The sequence below is a fragment of the Triplophysa rosa genome, linkage group LG20 (assembly GCF_024868665.1).
Source record: "Triplophysa rosa linkage group LG20, Trosa_1v2, whole genome shotgun sequence".
Taxonomy (NCBI): domain Eukaryota; kingdom Metazoa; phylum Chordata; class Actinopteri; order Cypriniformes; family Nemacheilidae; genus Triplophysa; species Triplophysa rosa.
Window position 1 is genome coordinate 11,313,350 of NC_079909.1, and position 25,379 is coordinate 11,338,728.

The window sequence follows — 25,379 nt, forward strand, 5'->3', positions numbered from 1 at the left end:
CAGGACACATTGAGATTTTAATTAAATAAATGTTTAATTTAGGAAATGGGGGAACCATGAGTATGTCTGTGTTTAGATTTTCTGGTTTGGACTAACAAATTGTTTATTTTCTAGGCATTTTCTAGGCCAAGCCAATTCAAATATAAAATGATCAAAGGTTTGTTCTTGTGAGACATGATTTGTTTTGTTCACAAAAACGCATTTTAGAAAATAAAATATGTTAGCTTTATTGAGGCATACGTATGAAAGATCTTCGGGTATATTTAAACACCGGGACATTAGGCTTTTAACATACAACATGCATTAAACTGATTACAAAAAACAATTCAGTGTTTATCTTTTTCACATGTTTAAAATAGAGATTACACATTTTAAACTGCATTAGTTTTAAAACAATGAAAAGCAGAAAATATCTTGCTCTATAATGATCATAACATTATAGAATCAGTTAGTAAGTCAAGTAAAAACCTTCTGTGTTCAGTTCCTACTTCTGCTTCATAGGTAGAATAAATACTCACAGCACTGTTCAAACTTGTTTCCTGAACAGATCTGAACCCACGCTGTAAACACCTACAGTAAATCAAATGTAAAGCAGACTGCAATTTCCATTGTAGTGCTTGTTGTCTTATAAACTTACACATAAAATAAAGCAAAAAATCATATTCGACTTTGCAGGCTTTGCATACCTTTACAGTGGATTTTAATTTCCTATAAAATCTCAAAATCTCTCAATTTGTTCATTTTTTCCCATTTTAGAATTTGTGTGTCTCTTCGAAGTCCACAGGAAATTACATTCCTCTTATACAAAATCCTGAAGCACTTTAAATTCAGGTTAAAAAGAAACCTCAAAGTCATGCTACTTTGTGATGTTAAATGATGGAGGAACACAATAGAGCCCCCTACTGGATGACAAGTGACATTACAGGGCGATATCAGAAGCAAGGCGCAGGCACAGGGCAGCTTCAGTGGGCATGTCTCCAGCACTGATTTCATTTCCCTCCAGCCGCAGGACTTTCAGCTTGGAAAAGTTCATAATGTCCACCACACTGCAGAAACTGCCCAATGTAAACTCTGACAAAGAAAAAATAAATTTCACAAGTATACACAATTTTAACATTTTTGTTAGGGGTCACTCATTTTTCCACAAATGTTCCCTATAACGTATTGTTTTAAACATTCATTTTAATACATTTTGCTCAGTATATGTTGAAAAAATGTAGTTAAATTGTCAGCTTGTAAAGGAATTCTTCTAAAAATCTTTATCTTTTAATGCGGGGACCATGCTTAAGCATTTTACTCTCAAGTACATCTGTACTTTATCACAGTGTTTGTACTTTTGCCTTTTTTTTCTTTAATAAATAATAAAGCGTGTATCATCATTTCTACTACATAACAGTTTAAATGCATGTTGTTTATTACCTTTAATACTTAGCTATGCACAGTAAAAAATCTTTATTCCTTTTACTTAAGTATTTTCACTCAAAAATTTACTTTTTAATACAAAATACAAGAACAAACAAAGGTATGCATTTTAAGTAAGAGTTTAAATGTACTTAAGTAAAAAGATATTTTAAAATGTAAAAATATATATATATGAAATGTAGTGGAGTAAAAAGCACGATATACGGTTTAGAAGTAAAACATTTCCAAGGCAAATAGACTGATAAAGTACAGATACCTGAAGGAACCAACATGGCGAATTCCATGTAAGGGGACCTGCGGTGTGTGTAGATAGAAATAGTAATAAAAACATAAACATACCTTTGATCTGATTTGCCTGGAGATAGAGATGCTGCAGACTGCTACTAACAACAGGAATCCTCTCCAGCTTGTTAAAAGACAAATCGAGCTCCACCAGACCGCTGATGTTAAAGGTGTTTTGGGGGATGCCTTTGTCTGTCAGCGCATTGTGAGAGAACCGGACGTACTGCAGGTTGGTGAATTGGCTGAGAAAGTCAGCAGGGATTGCGTCGATTGAGTTTGACTCTAGGTAGAGTTGGTGAAGCATCTCGGGAAGACCATCTGGAACCTTCTTCAGCTGATTACTGCTCACGTCCAGCAGAGTTAAAGACTTGAGGCCTTTCAAGCTCCCGCTGATTTCCTGCAGGCCGTTGTTATGGAGCAGAAGAATGGTCAAATTCTCCATCCCCTCAAAAGCACTGGGGGACACTTTGGTGATGCTGTTGTGATTGAGATGAAGGTCACGCAGGGAGCGTGGTAGGTTGGACGGCACCTCGGTTAGGTTGTTGTTGCTCAGGTACAGGCGATCCAAGTTGGCCAGTTTAGAAAACGCATTCTTGCCCACAGAGTTGATATGGTTCTCGTGCAGCATAATCCACACCAGGTTGGTGGCATTACCGAAAACGTTGTCTGGGACAGAGGTGATCTGATTGTGTTGCAGGTACACATACTTCATCCGAGACGGGATGTACGGCATTTTTTTCATGTCGCGGTTGTCACAGTACATGGCCACTGGGAAGGTTGGAGGGCAGTCACACTCCTCTGGACATTCTCCACCGGTGTTGTCGGCCTGAAGAGAGGCATAACCAGGACTGTGCAAAGAGGCAAGCCAATGGAAGGGATCTCTGTTCTGAGCCAGCGTGAAGTTCACGAGTCCCAATGCCAACAGGAGAGCAATTGGCCTCATTGTAACAGAGAGAGGAGACTCTATAGACAGATGTACACTTTAATATTCATGGATTTCTAATGGGGAAGGGAATATGAACATTCTGTTGATAACCTTTCTTTCTTCTGCAGAACACAAAAGAAGATATTTTGAAGAATGTTGGTAACCAAACAAGATTGGACCCCATTGAGTTCCGCTGAATAAACACAAAACATTTCTCAAAATATCTTCTTTTGTGTTCCACAGATGAAAGAATCATCTACAGGTTTTGAAAGACATGATGGTGAATAAATGATGACAGAATTTTTTATTTTTAATAACTTAAAAAAATGGCTTAAACCAACTGAGGAATGTTCAAAACTCCTTTAAATTTAGCAGGACTGAGCAGCTAATATGGGCCCAAAAACTCTTAAGACAAACCAGCGGAGACCAGCAATGAAGTATTGAAAGAATAGATTAAATAGAAACAGAACGGGGAGGGGAATGGTCCCTTACACAGAATAAAACAAAAGAACAGTATAACTAAAGATTAGTATGAATTGTATAAAACAGAAATCATATGTGTATAGAATATATAGAAAGAGAGCGGTGTTATATAATAACTCAAAACCTTAAGAAAAATCTCACATCACCGCAAAGAAAATGTTGAAGAGTAAACAACACTGTGAGTTTTTCCAAAGTCTCCAAATGATGCAAGATGCAATATTTCATAAATGAATGAATAAATAAATAATCAACTCCAACAGTAACCAAGTCTTCCATTAAAGATTTGGCAATCACACCTACCTGATCAATGTGAAGGCACACCCCGTCTCTTTGTCCCACTGCGAGTCTCTGTAGCAATATGGAGTCGGTTTGGCAAAGTCTGCAACTATACCCTCTCCCCTGCAAGCATTTTTCCTCCACCCTCCAAAAGCCCCCACTGAAACCCCATCCAATTACAGAGGACTTTCTTCTCTCAATCTCAAGTCCATTTTTCACCAGCACTGAATGGCTGGTCTCGATCACTCCCAGCTGTGGAACATGTTAGGAACATCTGCTTCTGCAAACATCAAGCTTTTCTCATCAAGGAGAAAGTGTCCCTCATCATGAGACAGACCTATCAACACAACAGTGCATCGGGGGATGTACGCACAACTCATACAGAGTCTTCTTTTGGTCCGTCCAAAAGACAAGCTTGAGTAACAGTACAGCTTTTTTCCCTTGCCTGGTTAAGATGTGGCAGCACCTTAGATCATTTCTATTAGAAAAGAAAAAAAATGGAATGTGGTAACTTTTAATGCTATCTTTGTTAAATGTTTATCTGTTTTTTAATGAGACAGATTTGATTGTGAACGTCTGGTCTTCACTTAACAAACAGTACATGTAGTAAATAACAGTAAATAAACTTTTTTTTCATATCTTCTGTCCATGTATCTCCAGGCACTCATCGTGATGAATGCTAGGGTCTTCTACCTCCTGAGAGGCCTTTCTTTGTGATTTTTGATGCCTGCTTGGAGCCAGCTGGTTTAAGGTAAGCAGATCTATCGTATGCTATAGAGGTGCTGTGCTTCGGACAAGACATAAAGCCTGACGGCTACATGATCTGACAGCTCCAGCTCCAGGCCTGAATATACCATTACAGCTACAGGTCTTAGGGGATGTCAACATTTTTCTTTATGTTTTGAAGATGTCCAGGGATGGGGCACATCATATTCATAATGGTTGTAGTGAGCAAACGCTGTAGTTCACTTTTAGGTAATTCTACAATCTGGCCTGCTTTAAAGTAACGATTCAAAGATCATAATACAGAAACTTCATTAAAGCATGCAAACAATCGTCCAAATGCAGTTTGAGTAATGGTGTAATTGAATGCAGTTTAAAGGAGTAGTTCACTTCAAAATTTGCCCCTATTGACTTTCCATAGTAATTCAAAGTCAATGGGGACAAATTTTGAAGTGAAGGACTCCTTTAAGATTAGTGGTCAATGAGAAAAAAAATGCTTAAAAACTGTAAATAGAATGTGAATAAAAATGTTTTCTCTTAAGAATTGTATTGTCGTAACATATGGTTAGCTGGATAGCTTCAATTATTTCACGATATATCAAATAATATGGGTTAAATATGGTCAACTTAACCTTGGTTGGATTGTCTTACTTTAGGTTCATTTAAACCAGCTGTTGGGTTTGTCCACATTTTACCCAACCATGGGTAGACACAACACAGTGTTTTTTAGATAAACAGATGATAGACAGAAAAGTGTACACAATCAAATCAGTACATTTATTTTTACTCAGTTCAGTTCACTTATTTGTCACATACACAACGTAATACAACTTGGAGTGTAATGTAGGTCTGGTCAGTTTTTCTTATATTTCAGTTACCATATTGCTTCAGAACATTGGTTGGTTTTATCACTTTATCACTCATGTTTTTTGTTTTTACCCTAACCTAATACCCAGAATGCACTGGGGCTTATCCCAGAGGGAGATGAACTCAGCATCAGGAAACACTTTACATTCCTGACATCCTTGTCGCCTCTCCTACTGATCTCTTCAGGTATGAGACTGAAGCTCTTTGAACTTTAGTGTGATTTAGCGCATAGAGGTCGAAAAACACAGGTGACTTGAATCACTCTCAACACAGACGTGTTGTCTCACATTATCTTGAGTGACTGCCCCGACTGTAAACTATAAATAAATGAGTACTATGTGTCCAAACATTTCACTTGTGCCTAGAAGATGGCAGATTATAAATTATAATGGCACATCAGTAAAATATCAAGCGTATAGCTTCAGTTCTGGCAGGCACGTTAGTCAAGCTTGCTCAGCTGATGTCATCAGGTGCAGCTAATCAGTGTCAACCAATAGTGAAACAACATATACTTGGCCACATCCACACGAAGCCAGAGCGGTCCCTACCCAATCTTTCTTTTCCATTTTCACAGCGTCGGCTCAAGAAATATCTGCGTACACGAAATCGCTAAACCGACTCAAAACGATGTAGTATACATGCCAAGTCAATGTGTGGCGCTGTAATTCTGCCACAGAGATGCACTAAAAACGGAGAAGATTTGGAGCATGCGCATAAACTTTGCGCGCTGGGGTGATGACATCATCGTTTTAGAAAATATACGGAGCAGCTGTACAAACGAAATCATAAGGGTGGGCGTTTTCAGATTTATCCACTCTAGGACCCGGTTTAAAAAAAACAGCGGGGTTCAAGCTCCCAAAACACCGGATCCGTGTGGACGAAATGCCGATACGATACAAAATCTTGACGTATACAGCTAAACGCATCTCCGTGTGGATGGCCTCAAAGACTGTGTCCTATTTAAGTTGCCTTCTTATTGCTCTTCTACAGCGTTTTAAAGGGGTCATATGACACGGCTAAAACGAATAGTACCATTTGTTTTATATGTAATGCAATGTGTATACCAGTGGCGATCGGTGCCTCCTTTTCAGGGGAAGCAGGAATACGTGTTCAGCGCTTCACATGAACCTATGTGCCTCGCGCATCATGTCAAAATACGTGCCTGCTGCAGACGCGTCGAAAGGGTTTATGATAAAAGAGACGCTCGAGTTGAGAAGACACTGCGTTAACACTTAACTCTGATTACACATGAGACTAAGCCAGTATCTAGCAAACGCCAGCATCTCTTTTATTAAGAACCCTTTCGACGCGTCTGCAGCAGGCACGTATTTTGAAATGACGCGCCACACACATGACGGGCTAAATGTATGGTTTGCCGAGCTTCGCATTACTGCTTCCCCGGAAGAGGAGTCACGGATCGTCCACTGGTGTATACACGATTTAAGGTTCATAAACGCTGTATTTTCCACATACCGTGCATGTTTGGATCTCCTCTTTGCCCCGCCTCTCTGAAACGCGCTGATTTTTTACAAAGCTCATCGCTCTGAAAAGCGAGGTGTGCTATGATTGGCCAGTAAACCAGTGCGTAGTGATTGGTCGAATACTGCAAGCGTGTGACGGAAATGTAACGCCTCTTACCATATTTGAAACATCAGGTTCAAAGCAATTGTACTGACAGGTACGCCCACCCTACTTGCGTATACATTTGGGCGGTCTTAGTCAAATCATACCACAAACTGAGGTAGATTTGTGGGGGTGTGGTTACACGAGGCCTTTCATGCAGGCTTGGGTGAGCATTACTTTTAGATACAATGCATCTTTTGTTCCGACACTTTAATTTTTGCAATTTTATGTGTCTAATACATGCATGGGCAACTTATAATGCCCCAAAGACACATAAAAACACTTATTCGCGTCGTATGACCCCTTTAATCATGTCACTTTCAAAAAACCCACCGCCATCCCCAAATCCTGACTGATGATGTCCTTTTAGTATATTAATTTTGCATATCACTATTACGCAAGGGATGTATATCCCTGTTTTGAAGGGGATATTATTATTGTTGCACTCCTGCTCTGTTCGTGGAAGGCTGCATGGACAGGCAGAGAGTTTGCACAGAACAGTTTCATTCTGCCAACCTTAAATATTGCTATTGTTTAAATCTTTGACAGTAGTGATCCTGACAGAAGTCATTTTTAATTGGTCTAACTGTAGTATGGATTATTTCACCAGAACACAGTCATGACACTCTTTGTGTCATGATAGAGAGTGATGATAGAGATACAGCTCCCTCTAGTTATCGGTTTAGGGAAAAACATGTGAGCTGAGACATCACTCACATTCAAAGTCAGACGATCTCACCAAGAAATACTTTGGCCATACTGGCTGGAAGCTTGATAATACTAGAGATATCAAAATGATACATGCAGTTTAGAGCAAAAACAAAAGATGTACAAGTTCCTTACATATTATATTTTCAGGAGGTCTGGCAAAACAATCTTCTCCGTCCTTGCCGTTATGTACGCATGGCTTGGCATGGTTGCTGCTGCAGACGGCAAACCACAAAAGTGGCACAAAGCGTTCAGTCATAATGTGCCAAGAGAGAAACAGGACATGCAACATCAGCATATACTCATAAAAATGCAAACACAAACACACTATACACATGTAAGCAGTGTTCGGACTGGAAGAATTTATGCTGACTGAGACAGAATGAAAGCTGAAGCAGTACTGGAAGTTAAGAACATGGGTATAGAGGAGTATGAATATCTCGCTGAATGAGATCCAAACGCTTAAAGCGTTTACCCAAAAAGGAATATTCTGTCACCATTTACACACTCTCAAGTTGTTCCAAACCTGTATATGTGTCTTTGTTCTGTTGAACTCAAAAGAATATATTTTGAAGAATGTTGGAATGCAAAACAGTTCTAAGGCACCTTTAACTACCATTTTTATATGTTCTTACTATAGTCAATAGTGCGCCAGAACTGAAAATTGCTAACATTCTTCTAAATATCTCCTTTGGGTTCAGCAAAACAATGAGATTTATACAGATTTGGAACAACTTGGGTGAGTAAATGATGACAGAATTTTTATTTTGGGTGAACTGTTCCTTTAAGATGTAACTCTATAGGATCTGTAACAGCAATAATGAAATGTAACAGCAAAACTAGCTTGTCTACAAGGGTTGATTTTGTTGTTGATGAAGGTGTACAGAGTCTCTGGCAAGACTGCCTGTCAGGTCCTAAAGTAAAATTTAAAAAACTACTGAAGGATCTTAATTTCCTTCTGTTCATATGGAAAAGAAATTCGGCAGCCAGTGGCACACTCCTGGGTTTCAGGGAACAGAATAACACAGACAACCCCTAAAACAGTCCAGACTCAAAGAAATACTTTCAGAGTGAAGTCAGTGTTTATGAAAAGTTACCTGTCTAGCCTTCAAAAAGATCTCAAAAGACTCTGGGAAGATTTTTTAATCTTGTAAATGGCCTCAGGCTAAAGACTGCAAGACAAAATATGAATCTATATGATGCAAACTCTACAACCCACTCTCACAACTATAGCTTACTGAATATCACATATTTTTTTAAGAAAACAAAAATGTAAAAAAGTAAACCGACACTTGTTAGTTGTTAAACTTTGTGGAACAGCTGTGGTTTTGCAGGACACCTGTGTATCTTAAACCAAATGTAATAATAATAATAATATAACTGTAACATAACTTACATTTCATATTTCTAAATATTCTATCATTTAAAAATATATCAATATTCCACTACACCTAAGAGACACCTTTTCACAGAATGTTGGTTTTGTGATTGTTATGGTTCACTTGAGTGCTAGGGGGCACTCTGACATCAAACCTCCATAGACCAAAACATTGTCTCATCACCATGGAGGGGTTTTGACGTGTCTGGAATGAAACTCTGAAGTACTCTCTCTCTCTCCCTCTTTTCTTTTCTCTCCTCTTGGTTTCATCCTGTATCACACACATTCAGACAAACAGGGTCTGTTTGGCTCCCCAGGTTCCCTCCAGATGTGTAACTGTAATCAAGCTCTCTCCTTGAGATGTTATGGAGCATGTTTGCAGAGACAAAATAATATACAGTTAAACATACTCCCTTTTCTCACAGACTCGATGACGTGCAATTACAGGTCATCAGTTAGCGTCCTCGGGGCTGTTTATGTATATATTAGGGCTGCAGCTATCGATTATTTTAGTAATCGAGTATTCTACTGATTTTTCCATCGATTAATCGGGTATTCGGATAATAAGTACTTTTTCTTTATTAAAGAGCAACTCTAAATATACAAGAGAAAACAAGACAGGTCTCTTAAAATGAACATCTAATTTGTTTCCTTTTTAGAAAAAATAACATTTATTGCTGAAATTGCATACATTAATATCTGTGAAAACTAAACCCATTTAGTACATTCCATTGACATATTACATTTAAAATGCAATATAGGCCTAATACAAATGTATAAATAAGAAACATTAATAAAAATAGAAAGAATAATTTCAAAGATAAACAACTAACTTCAGCTTATGCATGATGCATTTAGTTTATCTAAATTAGTTTTAGTTTCTTTTTTACTATTAAATAGTAATATATTCGTCCACATAAAAATACTGAGTTAACCGGACTTTTATTTTGGCAGGTCGTCGGAAGACGCTTATTTTTTAGTGTGTTACCTTCACTCCGTAAAATGTTCTGAAATAAACTCTCAGAGCAACTCTGGAGATGAAGTTCATGTGTTCATGTCCTCATAAAGCGCAGACGCAGACAAATTCATGAGCATCACGCGTGTAGCACGTTAAACTGTGCAGTTCATTCACTCAGACACGCAGAACAGACAGACGACACGTGTAAATAACAGGATTCGGCGTCCACTAACGTAAGTCCGCATCTAGTTTGATGGACTCAATGCAGCCGGAAAACAAGTTTCACTCGAAATAGACTAAAACTAAGTAAAATAGCAGTTCACCATTTCAATAAGCTATCATTTATTAATCAGCATGAGAAATACGTGTGAACAGACTAAAATGCGTGTGTCTCACGGTGAATGCGTGAGACTTGAGAGCCCTGTAACATTTAGCGGGCTGTGCGTCAGTAATAACGGTCCGTGGGGGAACGCAGTGCTCCGTGTGTACTGTAGTTAAGTGGATTAAACGAGGCAAAATTTGCCTCTATGATTTTTTGTATTCGAATTACTCGAGGAATCGTTTCAGCCCTAGTATATATGCATAATATATGATTCTTAATCAGCTGAACACATCAAGTTTTTCAAGGAAGTCTTAATACATGTTAAGGACATTATTTGGTGTGCATTTAAAGGGATAGTTCACCCAAAAATGACTTTAATTTACTCACTTTCTTGCCATTTCAAATCTGTAAGACTTCTGCAGAACACAAAAGAAGATATTTTGAAGAATGTTGGTAACCGAACAATAGTGGTACTTATTCACTTGCATTGGTTTTGTGCCCATACAATAGAAGTGAATGGGTACCACCGTTGTTCGGTTATCAACATTCTTTCGAAATATCTTCTTTTGTGTTCTGCAGAAGAAAGTCGTACAGCTTTGAAATGACAAGAGGGCATGTAAATAACGACAGAATTCTCATTATCACTTTAATGTGACTACAAACGTGATTTTTTTTCCCTTTCAAAGAAATACAATTCAAACTTTTCATTTTTGAGTGAACTATTCCTTTAAGATGAACAGGGCTTAAATCACAACAGCATTGTCTGTAAAGATTACCCTTTTACATCGCCAGCACACATGTTTCTAACAAATGCTGTGCAGTGTGGTTAGACTCCAACCATAAGCTTCCGAGTTGGAAAAAAACGAGTTCGAGTAAGTGTATGAATGGAAAGTAAAGGAAAGCACTGGGGCACTGGCCATCGCTGAGTGAGGAATGTTGCAGTAGCTGGGTACAACTCCTCAGGTTATCTCCACAGACGCCATGCAGTGTCCTGTGTAAACTGCCATACGGATCGTCTCGACAAATCTTCCGCTCCAGACACTGCTAACTAAAACTGGCTGTGGAAGAAGAAAGGTATGCACATTCCTTTTACATATGATAAAGATGTTTCATTGTGACAATATAGCCTCTTTCATTGTGAGCAGTATAGCCTCTTGTATTTTATTAAACAACTCTGTTTAACTTTTTGAGCACAAACAACAGAACGGTTACATAACTTAAGTGCATGTACATTATTAATGTAAATCATGAAACAGAAAACCTATTATTAACACATACAGTAAGCAATTATATAAAATCATCTTGGCATTGCTGCAGTTCTGGCTAGGTTTAAAAAACATTTTCCTACTTGAATTATTATTGTCTAAACAGCACGTGTGAGAGCTTTTATAAATTGCACGATGACAAAACGGCTTCATGATGTCATCGTAGACTGTTTTTGTTTAATTCAGGCAGGCAGACGAATGGATATCAGGTCAATTCTTCTGGTACTTTCTGTGTTTGGGCCAGCTTGGGCCTCCACAGTGGATTTGGATGACTATGGAGGTGTGCCTCTCTGGATAAATCGTTTTTTGGGAGAGCCAAGTGTGTTGACGTTAAAAGATCGGATGGAACCAGGATGGTTTCGAGCAGTAAATTCCCAAAGCTGTCCCCTGGATTGCGACTGCCCGATTCAGTGGCCAACCGCACTTTATTGTGAGCACAGGGGCTTTGATCAGCTCCCCACCGGTCTTCCAGCCCGTACACAGTACCTTTTCCTCCACGGGAATAACATCACTTCCTTCGGCTCCGGAGAGTTTGCCAATGCCACCAAACTGCGTTGGCTGATCTTGGATCGCAACCAGCTTCTGAGTGAGCAACTCGATAACGCATTGTTCTCCAATCTGACCAACTTGGTAAATCTCTTCATAAACAAAAATAGCTTAACAGAGGTGCCGGCTGGACTTCCCAGCAGTCTTAAGCAGCTACGTCTTGCATATAACCACATTGAAAAGATTTCCTCGGGCGTTTTCCAAAATCTGGGAAGCCTAGCCGTACTTCTTTTACAAGGCAATCGTCTGAAGACCATTGAGGAGGGTGACTTTAAAGGTATTGTTTTCATAGTTTTATAATTGTAATAAAAGACCACAATCTCTCATATCATATCATAACATTCTTGCATAAGATACAGACACGTCTTTCAAAAGATAAAATCGTCCAAAAACACTGCATTAACAACAAATACTAAAAGCGAATCTGTAATTCAGTTCTGTTATGTCTATGTGTCACAATGTTCACCAGGTCTTGGAGCCCTCAACTTACTGGATCTCAGTCACAACTTCCTGGAAACTTTTCCTAAAAACCTGCCCCCATCTGTCCAGCAGCTTTACCTGTCAAACAACTCGCTGACCGGCCTGACCGATGACAGCCTTCAGGGTTTCAACAGACTCCAATACCTACGGCTCGGACACAACAAGCTGAAGAACGAAGGTTTGGAACCTGACGCCTTCAACCTCACATCTCTGGTAGAGCTGGATCTTTCCTATAACCAGCTGACCAAAATCCCTACAGTTCCCATAACCCTTCTGTACCTTTACCTGGAGGTCAACCACATCCAAGGTGAGTGGATGTTAGAGGTGTTTACAAGACAAGACAAGACAGACCACAGACCAAGACAGTTTACTTGCAAGACAGACCACTTCAGAAAACGCAAACAACGCTGGTCCAAAAGAACTTCCTGTTTCAGTTTTTTAACATTGCGTGTTTGAACGGAATTCAGCAGAACATTTATAACCAAATAAAAATGTTAAATGACTATATTTAAGATTTTATTATTTATGTAAGATTTAAATAAAATAAAAAAATGAAACTGGAAGTGCTGCTGGACCAGCGCTTACATATTGTGAAGTGAGGAAGGGGGCTGGTTCTGCAACACCAGTCTGGTAAAACAGCACTGAAACATCTGCTGGATTTCATTTTGACAGAGGAAAATTCTCACTCCAAACGATCGTTTCACGCCATGCCGAACGAAAGAATAATTTTGACAAGACACAGAACGAACACTCCATGCTTTAGCTATTCTCTCCCTTACATTAACAAAACATTCAATCAGTGTCTTAAACAGAATTCGGAGAGCACACGTGCCAATTTTACTGCAGATCCTCAAAATGACAAGAAGTTTATAATGGAGAAAAGTAATGTTGACATAACTGAAGAAGCTCTTGGTTTTTGTATCTATGACATAACTAAAATGTGTCGAACTGCTCCTGATGAAAAAGGCCCAAATAATTCATTGAGAATCATAAATAAATAATATGAAAATTAAAAAACAGCGAATAAAAATATTTATTACATTTAGATAATACACACAAATTATCCGAAATTTGTATATACAAATATTCAAAAATAAAAAGCAGGACTTTTCATCCATGAGGAGTTGATACATAACAGGTGGGTGTTCCATTCAAGAAGTTAAAACTGAATGAAATTTTGATCAAATATTGTTTAAACAGCCATGTGGCTATTGATCAACAGTATGCATAAGTCTGCACAGCTAAAGTGACATCAGTGGAAAAGCAAAGCAATGTCAGAGAAAGAGCCAGTTTTATTCTGAATACCCGATGAATTATTCACAATATCACATGCATTTAGAAAGTAAACATTTCACATCGACTTCGAATATCAGCAATGTTCAGAAATGTTTCTAAACACAGAGCCAGACACTTGACTGAGAACGGACACGATGTTTGTGTCCCAAACATCAATGTTCTAGAAAGAGACCGTGTTCTTAGACCGATGAAATAATCCTTGGAATGGGAGACCCAGACGGGCCATGAGAAAAATGATGGAAAATGTGACAGATTTTGGGGGGAAAATAACAAACTTCCCCTCCTCTCAGCATTTCCTTTCCCCCTTTCTCAGCCTCCGAACCGGTTTGTCACACTGTGTTTGCAGAAAACCACTCGGTCTGATGAAAATACGGGCCAGCTAGCCCGAGAAAGTAGGTTAGCTGAAGGAGGAGGTGGGAGAAAATGATGGAGGGAGAAAAGAGGAGGGAAGAAAGTTTGGAAACATCTGTAAACACTCCAGAAGGAATCCACATATGCTAAAAGCACGCTCTGTTCCCCCACCCCTCCTCAGGAGCGCACCGGGCTCAGTTTCAGCACACTTCTTTACTGAGAGAACTTAGCAGACATTCGGTTTTACAGGCAGCGGTTCTGATTCATTGTTTTTTAACCATATAACAAAACCTCAAGCTATGAATAGTGGTCTAGCAGCTAATACATTCTGACTGCCACATAGTGAAGTATAATATGCTTATTATTAATAAACCACTACTGAGAAGTAGAAAACAGATGATTGTTATATTAGTGTGGAGAAAGAGGTTAGGATAAAGTGTAAAGAACCTGTCAGCTTGATAACCAGAAAACAAACGGAAAGAACGTAACAGTGGAATGTTTTGATTCGCCTCCTTCCAAAGTCAAGAAACCATCTGAGGGTGGAGACACTGTGTGCCTGTTTTCACACAGAGCTCCAAAAAATATATTATTAACAATATTATTGCTAGGCTTCTGTGTAGAGGATTGAAAAATGTTACAAACCCGAACTGATTGGTAAATCCACATCTATTAGAAATCCAATATAATCTTCTTGATGATTTAAAGGTTCAGTGTGTAATTTCTTGGAGGATCTATTGACAGAAATGCAATATATTATACATAACTATGTCTTCAGAGGTGTATAAAGGCCTTACATGATGCGTTATGTTTTCATAACCTTAGAATGAGCTATTTCTATCTACATACACGGCGGGTCCCCTTACATGGAATTCGCCATGTTGTTTCTACAGTAGCCCTAAACGGACAAACTGCTCTACAGAACGTGTTTCATAAATACGTTATCTCCTTCGGCCAAGAAATGAAAACGTGACGACATCTTCTGTTCTGTGTCAGCCACTGCAGAGCTTTGAAAGGGTGGGGTGGAGTGAGCAGTTGGTTGCAATTCGCAACCTCACCGCTAGATGCCACTAAATTTCATACAATGGACCTTTAAAAACTAAAAAAATACAGCATTCACCAGTTCTGTTTGTTATGTCCTCCAGAGTTCAACGTGAGCAGCTTCTGCAGGATACTGGGACCCACGTCATATTCACGTATGAAGATACTGAGGCTGGATGGTAATATGCTGGAGTATCACAAGCTGCCGTCTGATTGGGTGTTCTGTCTACGAGTCATCCATAACATTTATGTTTGATCTAATAATATAGGATATGGTTTAATAAACTTAACCTTTTAATCCAGTTTCAAAATCTTTACAATGCAATAACAATTTGGATGATGGAATTATTTTCCTATTAATCAACAGCTTTGTGTCTGTTTGAACACACAATTGAAATGTGTAAAACTAGGTACACTGTTCAAAAATAATAATAATTTGACAGAATTTTAGTGTTTTATTTGACAAAATTTGACGTATTTTTGAAATGCAGTAAAAAATGTCCAATTACAGAAATAGAATGCAAATTTACAAGTCAGGTGTAAAATAACATGTAGTTTTACTTTACGAAAAATGTTATTTAATGTTTTTCTGGCACCCAAGCTGCCAGAATATGACTGTTTCTTATGGGTATTTTTTACAGTGTAGAATCATTTAAGGAGGTTATAACATCTGGCTTTTTATCATGGCCTAGAAATCATAAAGTTTTGAGTAACAATATAAAGCTTTTTGTACTGAAAGACGATGCTTGAATGTTCTTTTTGGTACACTGTAGTAATCTGAATACTGCCAATAAATGCTGCTGTCAAGGCTGAGACATTCATTACTAGTGGTTTTCATAGATCAATGATCAGGACACACTTGGACAAAGACTCAAGTATTTTGGCAGAGGCAATCTTGAATTATTCATATTTCCAAAAACACTGCATGACACATTCACAAAAATGACTAGTCTTTCTGTTGGCACCATGTGTTTCCCATTCTTAAGATGTAAGACCCTCCCACTCAAATCTTGAGTATTTTCAAGTTTGAACATTCCTAGAAAAAAAACACAGCAGCTAATGTTTAATAAACATACCACAATGTTTTCCAGCTTAGTACAGAATATAAGAAAATAAAAATAAATATGACTGTTGGTGTGTGTGGACATAGAAAAAATGTTGAGAAAAGATGGTGACATCTTCAAAATCGTTCCCTTCCCATCCTATGCTCACCCCAAATTGGTTTGGAACTATAGAGCTATAGATATGCTGATCAAAAGATTACTTTCTACCTCTTCTCTTTATATTGACATCACAATCCCATTAGCTGACTAAAAAAAGAAGAGCTACAGTGACTTTTCATGACGTTTTCATCTCAAATGAAACAAAATCAGTAGCTGTTTTTAAATGCACAGTATTCCGACATTAAATCATAATAGTGCTGGATCACACACTTACTAAGAAACGACTAAAAACATGGATTTAATGGCCCATGTGTTCAAGAGGCCTGAACTCCCTCTGGGTCTTTCACAGAGATGTCTGAAGAGGCAAAGCAGCAGTCATGAATCAGCTCGGTTTGGACTCTGCATTCCCCATTAGCAGAACCATGACAACAGAATAAACCTGTAAATGCACTTTCTTCTTGAACTTAAAGCAAACAAGATCTCAGATAAACAAAGGAAAGCCAATCGCATACACAATCATAGGAACCATAACAACTTTTCCTATAACTTCTAACGGGCTATCAATGACAACCAAACAGATACATCCAAATGTCACTATAAATCCAAATGTTTCATTTTTATTTTAGTTATGATGTTAGGTTCGGTCCTACATCACTATTGGAACACATTTTCTATAAACCTTCCAGCTATATGAAGAAAACAGACAACCAGGCAAAAGATACAAGCCAAGAAGTTTGTATTAGAGAATGATGGGGTATAAGGAATAATATATAGCTGTGTTGTGTTAGAGTCATTAGAGGCATAAGACAGATACACATCACCTCTGGTGAAGGAAAAGACTGTCCCATAAAGAAACAGAACTTTGGACCAGAGGTGCTACTGGGGCCTACAGCATCCTCAAAGGGCCATTATGAATATGAAATATTAGGAAGCAAAATGGAAAAACGTACGATTACTAAAATTGAAGCCGTTTTTCATTACCACCTTCTGTGAGATAAGTGCTGCTATAAAGTCTGTGGATTCATTTTCACATTTAGCAATTTAGTTATGTACACCTACACCAACTCTACATGCATAGACTGGCTACACGTTGGCTAAACGTTCTGTGAAGATGAGTTCTATTGGCCCACTTTCAAACATTTTGTCTGACTAACTCAAACCCAGCAGATTCGCATAAACTACAATGTGTACTTGTGGGGATCTGTCTGTGTGTCAGAGAGAAAAACAGCATTACATCAACAAGACCCCCACCACCATAGACATCATCAAAATACGTTAAGTGGCCACAACTGCATTAAAAGTCTGGCATTCTGGGTTTTATTAATTCAAACTGAAAGGCTGGGTGGTAAAACTATTCACAACGCTGTTAAACTGCCTCATAATTTCATTCAGGGTGGCAAAACAAAAGAGTGCATGGCTGGATGGTTTCATAGATACATTGTGTGTCATGTTAATGTAATTGTAATGTTTCCATGTTATATTGCTTAACATTAATGTCATGCATCACAGTTAGTGTCAATGTATATGTAATATTTTCTTTGGCAGCGGCAAAATATCACTTTGTGCAGGTTACACAAGCCATGAACCACCCACTTACAGTAGAAATGACAAAGTTTTTTTTACATTTTAGGGTGGTTGGGATTTTCACACATACTGTGTGTCGTTGTGTGCACACCCACACACACAATAAAAACAAACCAGATGGCAAGACTATACACACTTATATCATCTGTCAAACACATGCCAAAAACATTAATCACACCTAAAGAAAGAGAAAGTGCATCTTCTATTAAATGCTCAGACAGGGTCGGTATAACCTTGTACGTCCATTAGTTATCACTTTGTGCCAAACCATAGTTACTGGACAATAAATCTAGTAAATAAGCAATTAATAAAGCTTATAATGTAAAACATTTGTCAGTGTTGTAAAAGGAAGGAAAGACTTTTACTGTGTAGTCATTGTTGCCAAAAGGGGTTTCCAATTAAAACCTTACCAGCTATTTACTTTTAAAGATGGCTTTAAACAGAGAGACAGGGTTTGGCTGGTACTTGAGGTTCAAGCATCAAAGATGTCATGACAAAAGGAGTGTTTTGCATTGACTGCACATTAAGGTAGGAGATTAAAAGAGTCAGTTTGGACACAAAAGTTAAGATGAACTTATGTTAATACCAATAAAGAGGACTCACTTTTCTCTTACACAATACTTTGTTGGTACACATAAATGTCACATAACAGTGGTGCCAACAGACACTTCAACATCTCTAACACCCCGCATCGCTTCTGGCCAGGTACGATTGGTCTGCACTGCCCTGTGTGAAGTTAAACTCACCTGTTATTTTCTTGTGTCTTCAGAGTAATTAGTCGAGTTAAAACTTGGGTTATTGGCTCCATAACAACTGTTTTTGGAATTAAGTGCCCTTGAGTTTAGATGGCAGGAAGTGGGGAAGTTGGGGGTGTTAACGCAAGACCTCCTAGGGTTTGCATCAAGACATGCTGTTAATGACGCTGGAAGAAATTACATATTCTTGCAAGAATATGCAGAGATTTATTGCTGTGCCATACACACATACACAAGAGTTGACCCAAATGAGCTCACAAATCAGAATAAATGCCACGATGACTCATGTGCGGTACTCGGCTAGACAGATTACACAAACATACACATATAAACAACACTGCTGCAATGTTATCTGACAAAATCCCAGAAGGAGCTGTGGTTTCTATAGGGTTCTAGGATTGAGATGAAAGGGAAGCATAATGGATAGAGAACGCCATAAGAAGAGATTTTACAGAATGAAAAACTGGATTAACAACACTGGTGACATTACCTCATATTTAAACAACATTATCCTCACAATGAGAAAGTTGAGGTTCAGTGAGGCTGACCACATCTAAAGTCCTTAAGATTTCTTCAAAGCATGAGCGATACATTAAAGAAATGTGTGACATTTCCAGCGATATCATAGAAAAACAACATTAAACTGTGTTTTAAAACACTTACTGGTCGAGTTTTCAAACACAAGACAGTATATGGCACCTTCCACCAATGCAGTACAATTTGGTTTCTCATTAAACTGTTTAAAGCATTTACAATCCTCTATCTGTTATGAGAAAATTACTTTTTGAAAGTTTGAAAAGGAAAAAAAAGAGTTGTTAGGTTTCATTTGTTACTCTATTCATGGAAAATGCTACACGTCACAGATGTTGCTACTCCAGATGTTGAATCCCCTTGGGTTCAACTTTCCAGGGTGTAAATGTGCACATGTGTGTGAGGGAGAAAATTGAGTAGGTTTCTTTGGGAGAATCACATACAGCAAATTAAAAAACGGCCTCAAGCAGTGGAGAGAGAGAGAGAGAGAGAGAGAGAGAGAGAGAGAGACTGCCCAGTGCAAATAATATTACAAACAACAATTTAGACAACACCAAATAAGGAAGCTCTTTTGATAAGCTGTTTTAACTTCATCATACAAAGTGTTAAGTGTGCAAAAAGGGTAAAAAAGGGGACGTTTTATAGGACCCCAAACTAAATAAATTAGCTTCCAAACTAAATAAAAGGCACATGCGTTTGATTAACTCCTCCAAGCATCCCTCATGATCAGCCAGAGACGGTGCTGAAAACAGCTACAGTACACTGCATCAGAACCGCAGAATTCTGATCTCAGTACAGTTTGCACAGCCCTCCACCCTGTCCCTCTGCTGCACTGTACAGAACACACCCATGCACATGCATTAGTGTATACAGCGGGGTGCGATGCGAACAGATCCTGTCGTCAAGGGATGGACGTTTCGATTTCATTTGAGCTACTTTCCCTGAAGGCGGGGCAGAGAGACAGCGCTGTTGACCTTCAGAAGGAAAAGAGGCAAAGACCCAATAGACGGATCGCTGAGCAGAGGAGAACAAGGGAGGCAGGGAGGAAAAAGGGGGAAACAGCGAGAGAGAGAGGAGGTGAAATATCGAAGAGAGAGAAAATCTCGCTGAGAGTGAAGTGACAGCTAGAGGATTCATCACACGAGGGCAGGAACCAGCAACAGGTAAGAAACAAAATATGGTTTCTTCCAAATAAATGGGCACAAACTACCATTTGTGTGGAGTCTAAAAAACGGTGGATTCCATCTAGATATAGCCAAATATTTATTTATGCATTTATTTGAATTTAACCTGCGTTTATAAATTAAGGTATAGATTCCTTTACAGTTTACAACCTCTTTGTAGGGTAAGATATTTTTTTTACATTTAATGGTAAAACAGGCAGAGGCTTCTTTACAAATGTATACTCTTCTGTAAAGTCTAAAGAACTTGTGGTTATTAAGTTTCCTTAGATCCACAATAATTACCTGCAGTATTCATATTCTTACTCTAAATTCAGTAAATATTTATTACTAGTACAATAATCATTTACTAAATGACGAATGTAAAAAGGAGTCTAGGTTCACCTGTCAAACTCTCCTTTTATACCTCCTTATAATCCAGGTCTATACTCTAATCCTGATCTATCAAAGCCGTATTTCAAGACAGAAACCAGCAAAACCTAAATGATGCAAATATCCAAATGTGTGTAACAGAGGCTGGTTGGGGAGGAACACCACCTGTGATATCTATCGGCTATCCTGATTTTGCCAAGTGGTTGATATCCTTAGGGCAACATCATGTTGACCCTGGGACAACATTTAAATCAACCAATCAGATTTCAGAAATAAGTTTACAGTTTATTTTAAATTTAATCTTCCAACCAGGATTAGGTGCTTCTAGACCATTGTTTTTCACTTATCATTTCCCTCTGATTTTAGGGGGTAAGTTATGGTTAGAGTTGGGCTTTGGTGTGGGTTTAGGTTTTATTTATAAAAATGTTGTCCTTAGGTCAACAAAATCAGGTCGAGCGATATCTACTCACAGCCTACATACACCTTTAACTGAATCTAGACATGGCTGATCTAAATCTCTTAACAGTATATTACTTATGCATCAGACTGATCTGTTTTTCAGTCAAACCATCTCTATGTTGATTCAGAAATCACATCTCAAAGACCTCTTTAATAACTAAATACAATTGATTCCTTTGAGTTTTATTGCGCTCATGATATGTTTTTGCTTAATAATACTATACTATGCAAATGTTATTTTGTTATTAAATTAATCAACAATTCTAAGAATTCCTGTTTTTTCTTTAGCCAGAAAGCAACTAATCGAAGCAAACTTTCTTTTGCACCACACCTAAAGCAGGCACGCAGCAGAATAACAAATGCACATTTCCCTAAGATTTCTAGTTCCCAAGGCCCGTCCATGCTGCCTGTTCTCCATGACCAAGCAGCTGACTCCCGGCCAGACTCTCTGAGCCAAACATCTGATTGCGATCATCTATCAGACCCACATTAGGCTGCTCCTTGTTTTGTGCTGGGGTGCGAGTCTTTGCATAGAATGCATAAAAAATCTTTCTGGTAAAATGATTCCTGTGGACATTACAAAGTTTAGCTATTTAATTTTATTTAAGTTAATGAACACTAAATATAGTACAGTCAGGAAAATCACTAATTTAAAGAAATGATTAGCTATTAGGTGTAAGCTAACCAAACACAGTGCTGCACACCCCTGCTTGAAGGAATAGTTCACTTTAAAATAAACCCCATTGACTTTCCATAGTAGGAATAAAACTGACTATGGAAAGTCAATAGGGGCTTAATTTAAAGTGAACTAATTGTTACCGTAAAGTTAACTTTTCTGCATATACTGTAGTTCCCAATAGAGTACAGAGCAGAAAAACCATGAAATCTGTTATCAGTCTGTTACAAAGCCATGTATCCTTTGCTAAACCACAGCAATAATCTCCAAGTGGAAATCACTTTCCAGAAACGATCAGCCTGTCAAAATTTAAGAAATAAGGGCTATAAATTATATTCGCTTAAAAACAATATACTGCAATTGCACCGGAAGACGAAATGAATTCTGCTTTGCATCATTCAGAACTATCCTCAAGTGAGCATCTGGACACTTCTGCTGGATGCTGAAACATTTAGGTCACATAGCAAGACAAAAATCCAAAACACAGATGAGACAGTACAAAGTCTTGATCCGTGTCTACCTAGCCATCTAAACGTATCATAACTTTTTTTACTCTGTGTGGTTGGCACATCAAGCTTTATAGAAATGTCTTCCAAATAATGATGTAATCTGTTTGTGTTCCACCAGTTAGCAGTTAAACTCTGAAGGGTTACTTCATAGGCAAACATGTGGCAGATAAAGCACAGAAAGCATAGCAATGCTGTGACCGGCTACAGCCATTGGATTGCTCTGAGCTCCCTGGGGTTTTTAATCTGTTTCTCTCATCACGGCTCACTCTTTCCCAGGTCCAGCTTTAAACAATAGAGCCTTTATCAGAGTGAAGAGCTACTTTTTTATTTTAAAAGACGGTAGAAGTTTAACAATCCAGACAGATTTGGTGGGTGGCTGAATGTTGACAAAATGTTTATATTCTTTCCTTCTTGTAAATCGCTTTGGATAAAAGCATCTGCCAAATGAATCAATGTAATATGACTGCATGCTTAAAAAACAGCATCAGAGTCTGGCTGTGTACATTCAAACCCTGATCAGGACATCTTATAAAAATAAAAAAAGAGAGATATTTAATATCTCAGTAGACTACTTTGAGATTAAACACATATAGTCTATGTAGACTTGTCTCTGGTTTTCTCATATTGTTTCTCCTCTTTTTGTTATTTTATTTTTATTTATAATGTTAATTTTTTTAATGATTATTATGATGCACTATTAGCACATGATCAAGTAAAACAAAGCTCTCTTTCTTTCTAGGACCATGAAAGCTGGGCTTGCATACTGCTCTCTTCTTATCCTTCTTATGATAACAGATGTCTGGGGCCAGCGAAGGCCAAAACCAAAGCCCGTCCGGCCACCCACCACCAAGAAACCTCCTGCTCCCAAAAAACCTTCCTCACCTGACCCAAAACCGGAGCCCCAGGAACCCACAGATTTCCCTCCTCCAATCCTAGGCCCTCCCTCTGAATTCCCAGACTGCCCCCGAGAGTGTTTCTGTCCACCATCTTACCCAAATGCCCTGTACTGTGAAAGCCGCAACCTCCGGAAGGTCCCGATCATCCCAGCCCGTACCCACTATCTCTACCTACAGAACAATTACATTGACATAGTATCTGCAGAGCCCTTCAACAACTGCAGTGATCTTAAGTGGATAAATCTGGGAAACAACCGCATCCGTTCGGTGGAGAAACAAGTTTTTGAGAAGCTGCCAAATTTGCTTTACCTTTATATGGAGAGGAACGAACTGAAGGAAGTCCCCAATGATCTGCCGGCCGGCCTGGAGCAGCTTAGACTCAGCCACAACCAGATCTCAAAGATTCCTGCCGGAGCATTCAGCAAGATGGAGCACCTTGCTCTTCTGGACATGCATCAAAACCGGATTAGTGATAGCAGCTTGGGCAAGAACATCTTCAAAGATCTTAAGAACTTGATTCAGCTTAACCTGGCCCATAACATCCTCAGGAGGATGCCCACTAACATACCAAACAGCATCTTTCAACTGTTCCTAGACAGGAATAACATCGAGGAGATTCCAAATGACTATTTCAAGGATTTCGCAAACCTGGCCTTTGTGAGACTTAACTACAACCAGCTCAACGACAAAGGCCTTCCCAAAATGGTGTTCAACGTGAGCTCACTCGTGGATTTGCAGTTGGCCCATAACCAGCTGACCACTGTTCCGCTGTTCAGCTCTGAGCTGGAGCAACTTCACCTGAACAACAATAACATTGAGAGTATGTATCATAATATTGTTTATTGTCTCCAAAATAGTGTCTTTCACGTATCAACTAGTACAGTCTGTGAGTGTTGAATAACAATGACTTATGTTTGCAGGTGTAAATGGAACAGAGATCTGCCCCTACAACTCTCACAATCCGCATGATGAGAACGGCGTGCCCAGACTGAGGTACTTACGTTTGGAGGGTAACCACCTGAGTCCACCCGTGCCCCTGGATGTCATCATGTGTTTCAGACACCTCCACGCAATAGTAATATAGAGGACATTATGAGTCGTGAACAAACACATGCATGCCTGAGCACAATCGGGTATTCCTGTCTACTTGACTGTACTGATTGAATCAAACAGTACCACAGAATAAATGGCAATGCATTTTCTCTCAATGTTCAGGAATGTTTCAATGTGTAACCTAAGAATCTCCAATGCACCATATTTATTGAATTTTCTGCCTTGAATACAATTGAGCATGAGTATTCGGCATTAAATGTTTATATGCGATTATACACATGCAGCAGCAATGGCTATGAGTGAAACCCTAAAAATAAAGGTACATTAACTGACGCACTGTGTAGTTACAACTATTGTATAAGGTGTAAGAAGTATACTGCTCTTTAAAGGTAGACTAAGAGGAGCACGAACTCTAGATGTATACATTGTGACATGCAGAATGATATAAAGGGAGGTACGGTAACTACTGTGTAGTTGATAATGTCCTTAATGTGCCTGTGTTTTTAAGGTACTGTGTGCAGTCCTGGCTTTACCTTGTGTCAGTATTTCTATATAAATAAATGTTCTATTCAAAAGTATTTCGTGTGCTTATTTATTAAGGCTTCGGGGCTCAAAGCGCACAATTCACTTTAAAAGAGGATGAACGTTCAATTAAATCAGGCTGAAGTTATTAAAGGGACAGTTCACCCACATTTTTTTCATCATTAATTGCACTGTAATATCAGTAATATGACTCTTTCTTCTGTGGAACACAAAACAAGATATTTTGAGAAATGTCTCAGTGGTTTTGGGTCCACACAATGGAAGTCAATGGGCCAATGTTTGGTTACCAGCGTTCCTCAAAATATCTTCTGTGTTCTGCAGAAGACAGAAAGTCATAGAGGTTTGGAATGACAGAAAGCTGAGCAAATGATAAAACAATTTTAATTTTCCCATGAACTATCCCTTTAAGTCAGGCCTATACCATACCACTTTATTTAAGACTTAACAGAATTATGAAGAAATCATGACAAATACATTTTTACACCAATAACAGTTTTGAAAATAGTCTACCATTATAATATGATATATGATGCTATGATTGACTGTTTCTTAAAAATATTCATAATAATTGATATTAATAATAATTAATATTATGAATCTTTATATAATTAAAATGAACATATCTAATAGTATTAAAATGAGAAAATTAATAATAGATCTGATGTACAATTTGTAATAATATACTGTACAGTACAACCGCCTCAACACATTTTT

At 38.4% G+C, this 25,379-nt stretch overlaps 3 protein-coding genes across 3 annotated transcripts; 2 read left to right on the plus strand and 1 right to left on the minus strand.

Moving 5' to 3' along the window:
• Positions 1–230: 230 nt before the first annotated feature.
• Positions 231–3,525, minus strand: fmoda (fibromodulin a). The gene is made up of 3 exons (XM_057362406.1): positions 3,413–3,525; positions 1,762–2,667; positions 231–1,071 (listed from the first exon to the last, which is right to left on the minus strand). Exons 2-3 carry the CDS (start codon positions 2,645–2,647, stop codon positions 920–922), a joined length of 1,038 nt encoding a protein of 345 aa, XP_057218389.1. The 5' UTR covers positions 2,648–2,667; positions 3,413–3,525; the 3' UTR covers positions 231–919.
• Positions 3,526–10,519: 6,994 nt separating this feature from the next.
• Positions 10,520–15,750, plus strand: zgc:113307 (uncharacterized protein LOC553753 homolog). Its single transcript, XM_057362266.1, has 4 exons — positions 10,520–11,041; positions 11,419–12,055; positions 12,248–12,565; positions 15,048–15,750. The coding sequence occupies exons 2-4, from the start codon at positions 11,431–11,433 to the stop codon at positions 15,197–15,199; spliced, it is 1,095 nt and encodes a 364-aa protein (XP_057218249.1). The 5' UTR covers positions 10,520–11,041; positions 11,419–11,430; the 3' UTR covers positions 15,200–15,750.
• A 4,097-nt stretch (positions 15,751–19,847) lies between these two features.
• prelp (proline/arginine-rich end leucine-rich repeat protein) lies at positions 19,848–24,694 on the plus strand. Its single transcript, XM_057362083.1, has 3 exons — positions 19,848–20,139; positions 22,913–23,889; positions 23,990–24,694. The coding sequence occupies exons 2-3, from the start codon at positions 22,917–22,919 to the stop codon at positions 24,151–24,153; spliced, it is 1,137 nt and encodes a 378-aa protein (XP_057218066.1). The 5' UTR covers positions 19,848–20,139; positions 22,913–22,916; the 3' UTR covers positions 24,154–24,694.
• The last annotated feature ends 685 nt before the right edge of the window (positions 24,695–25,379 follow it).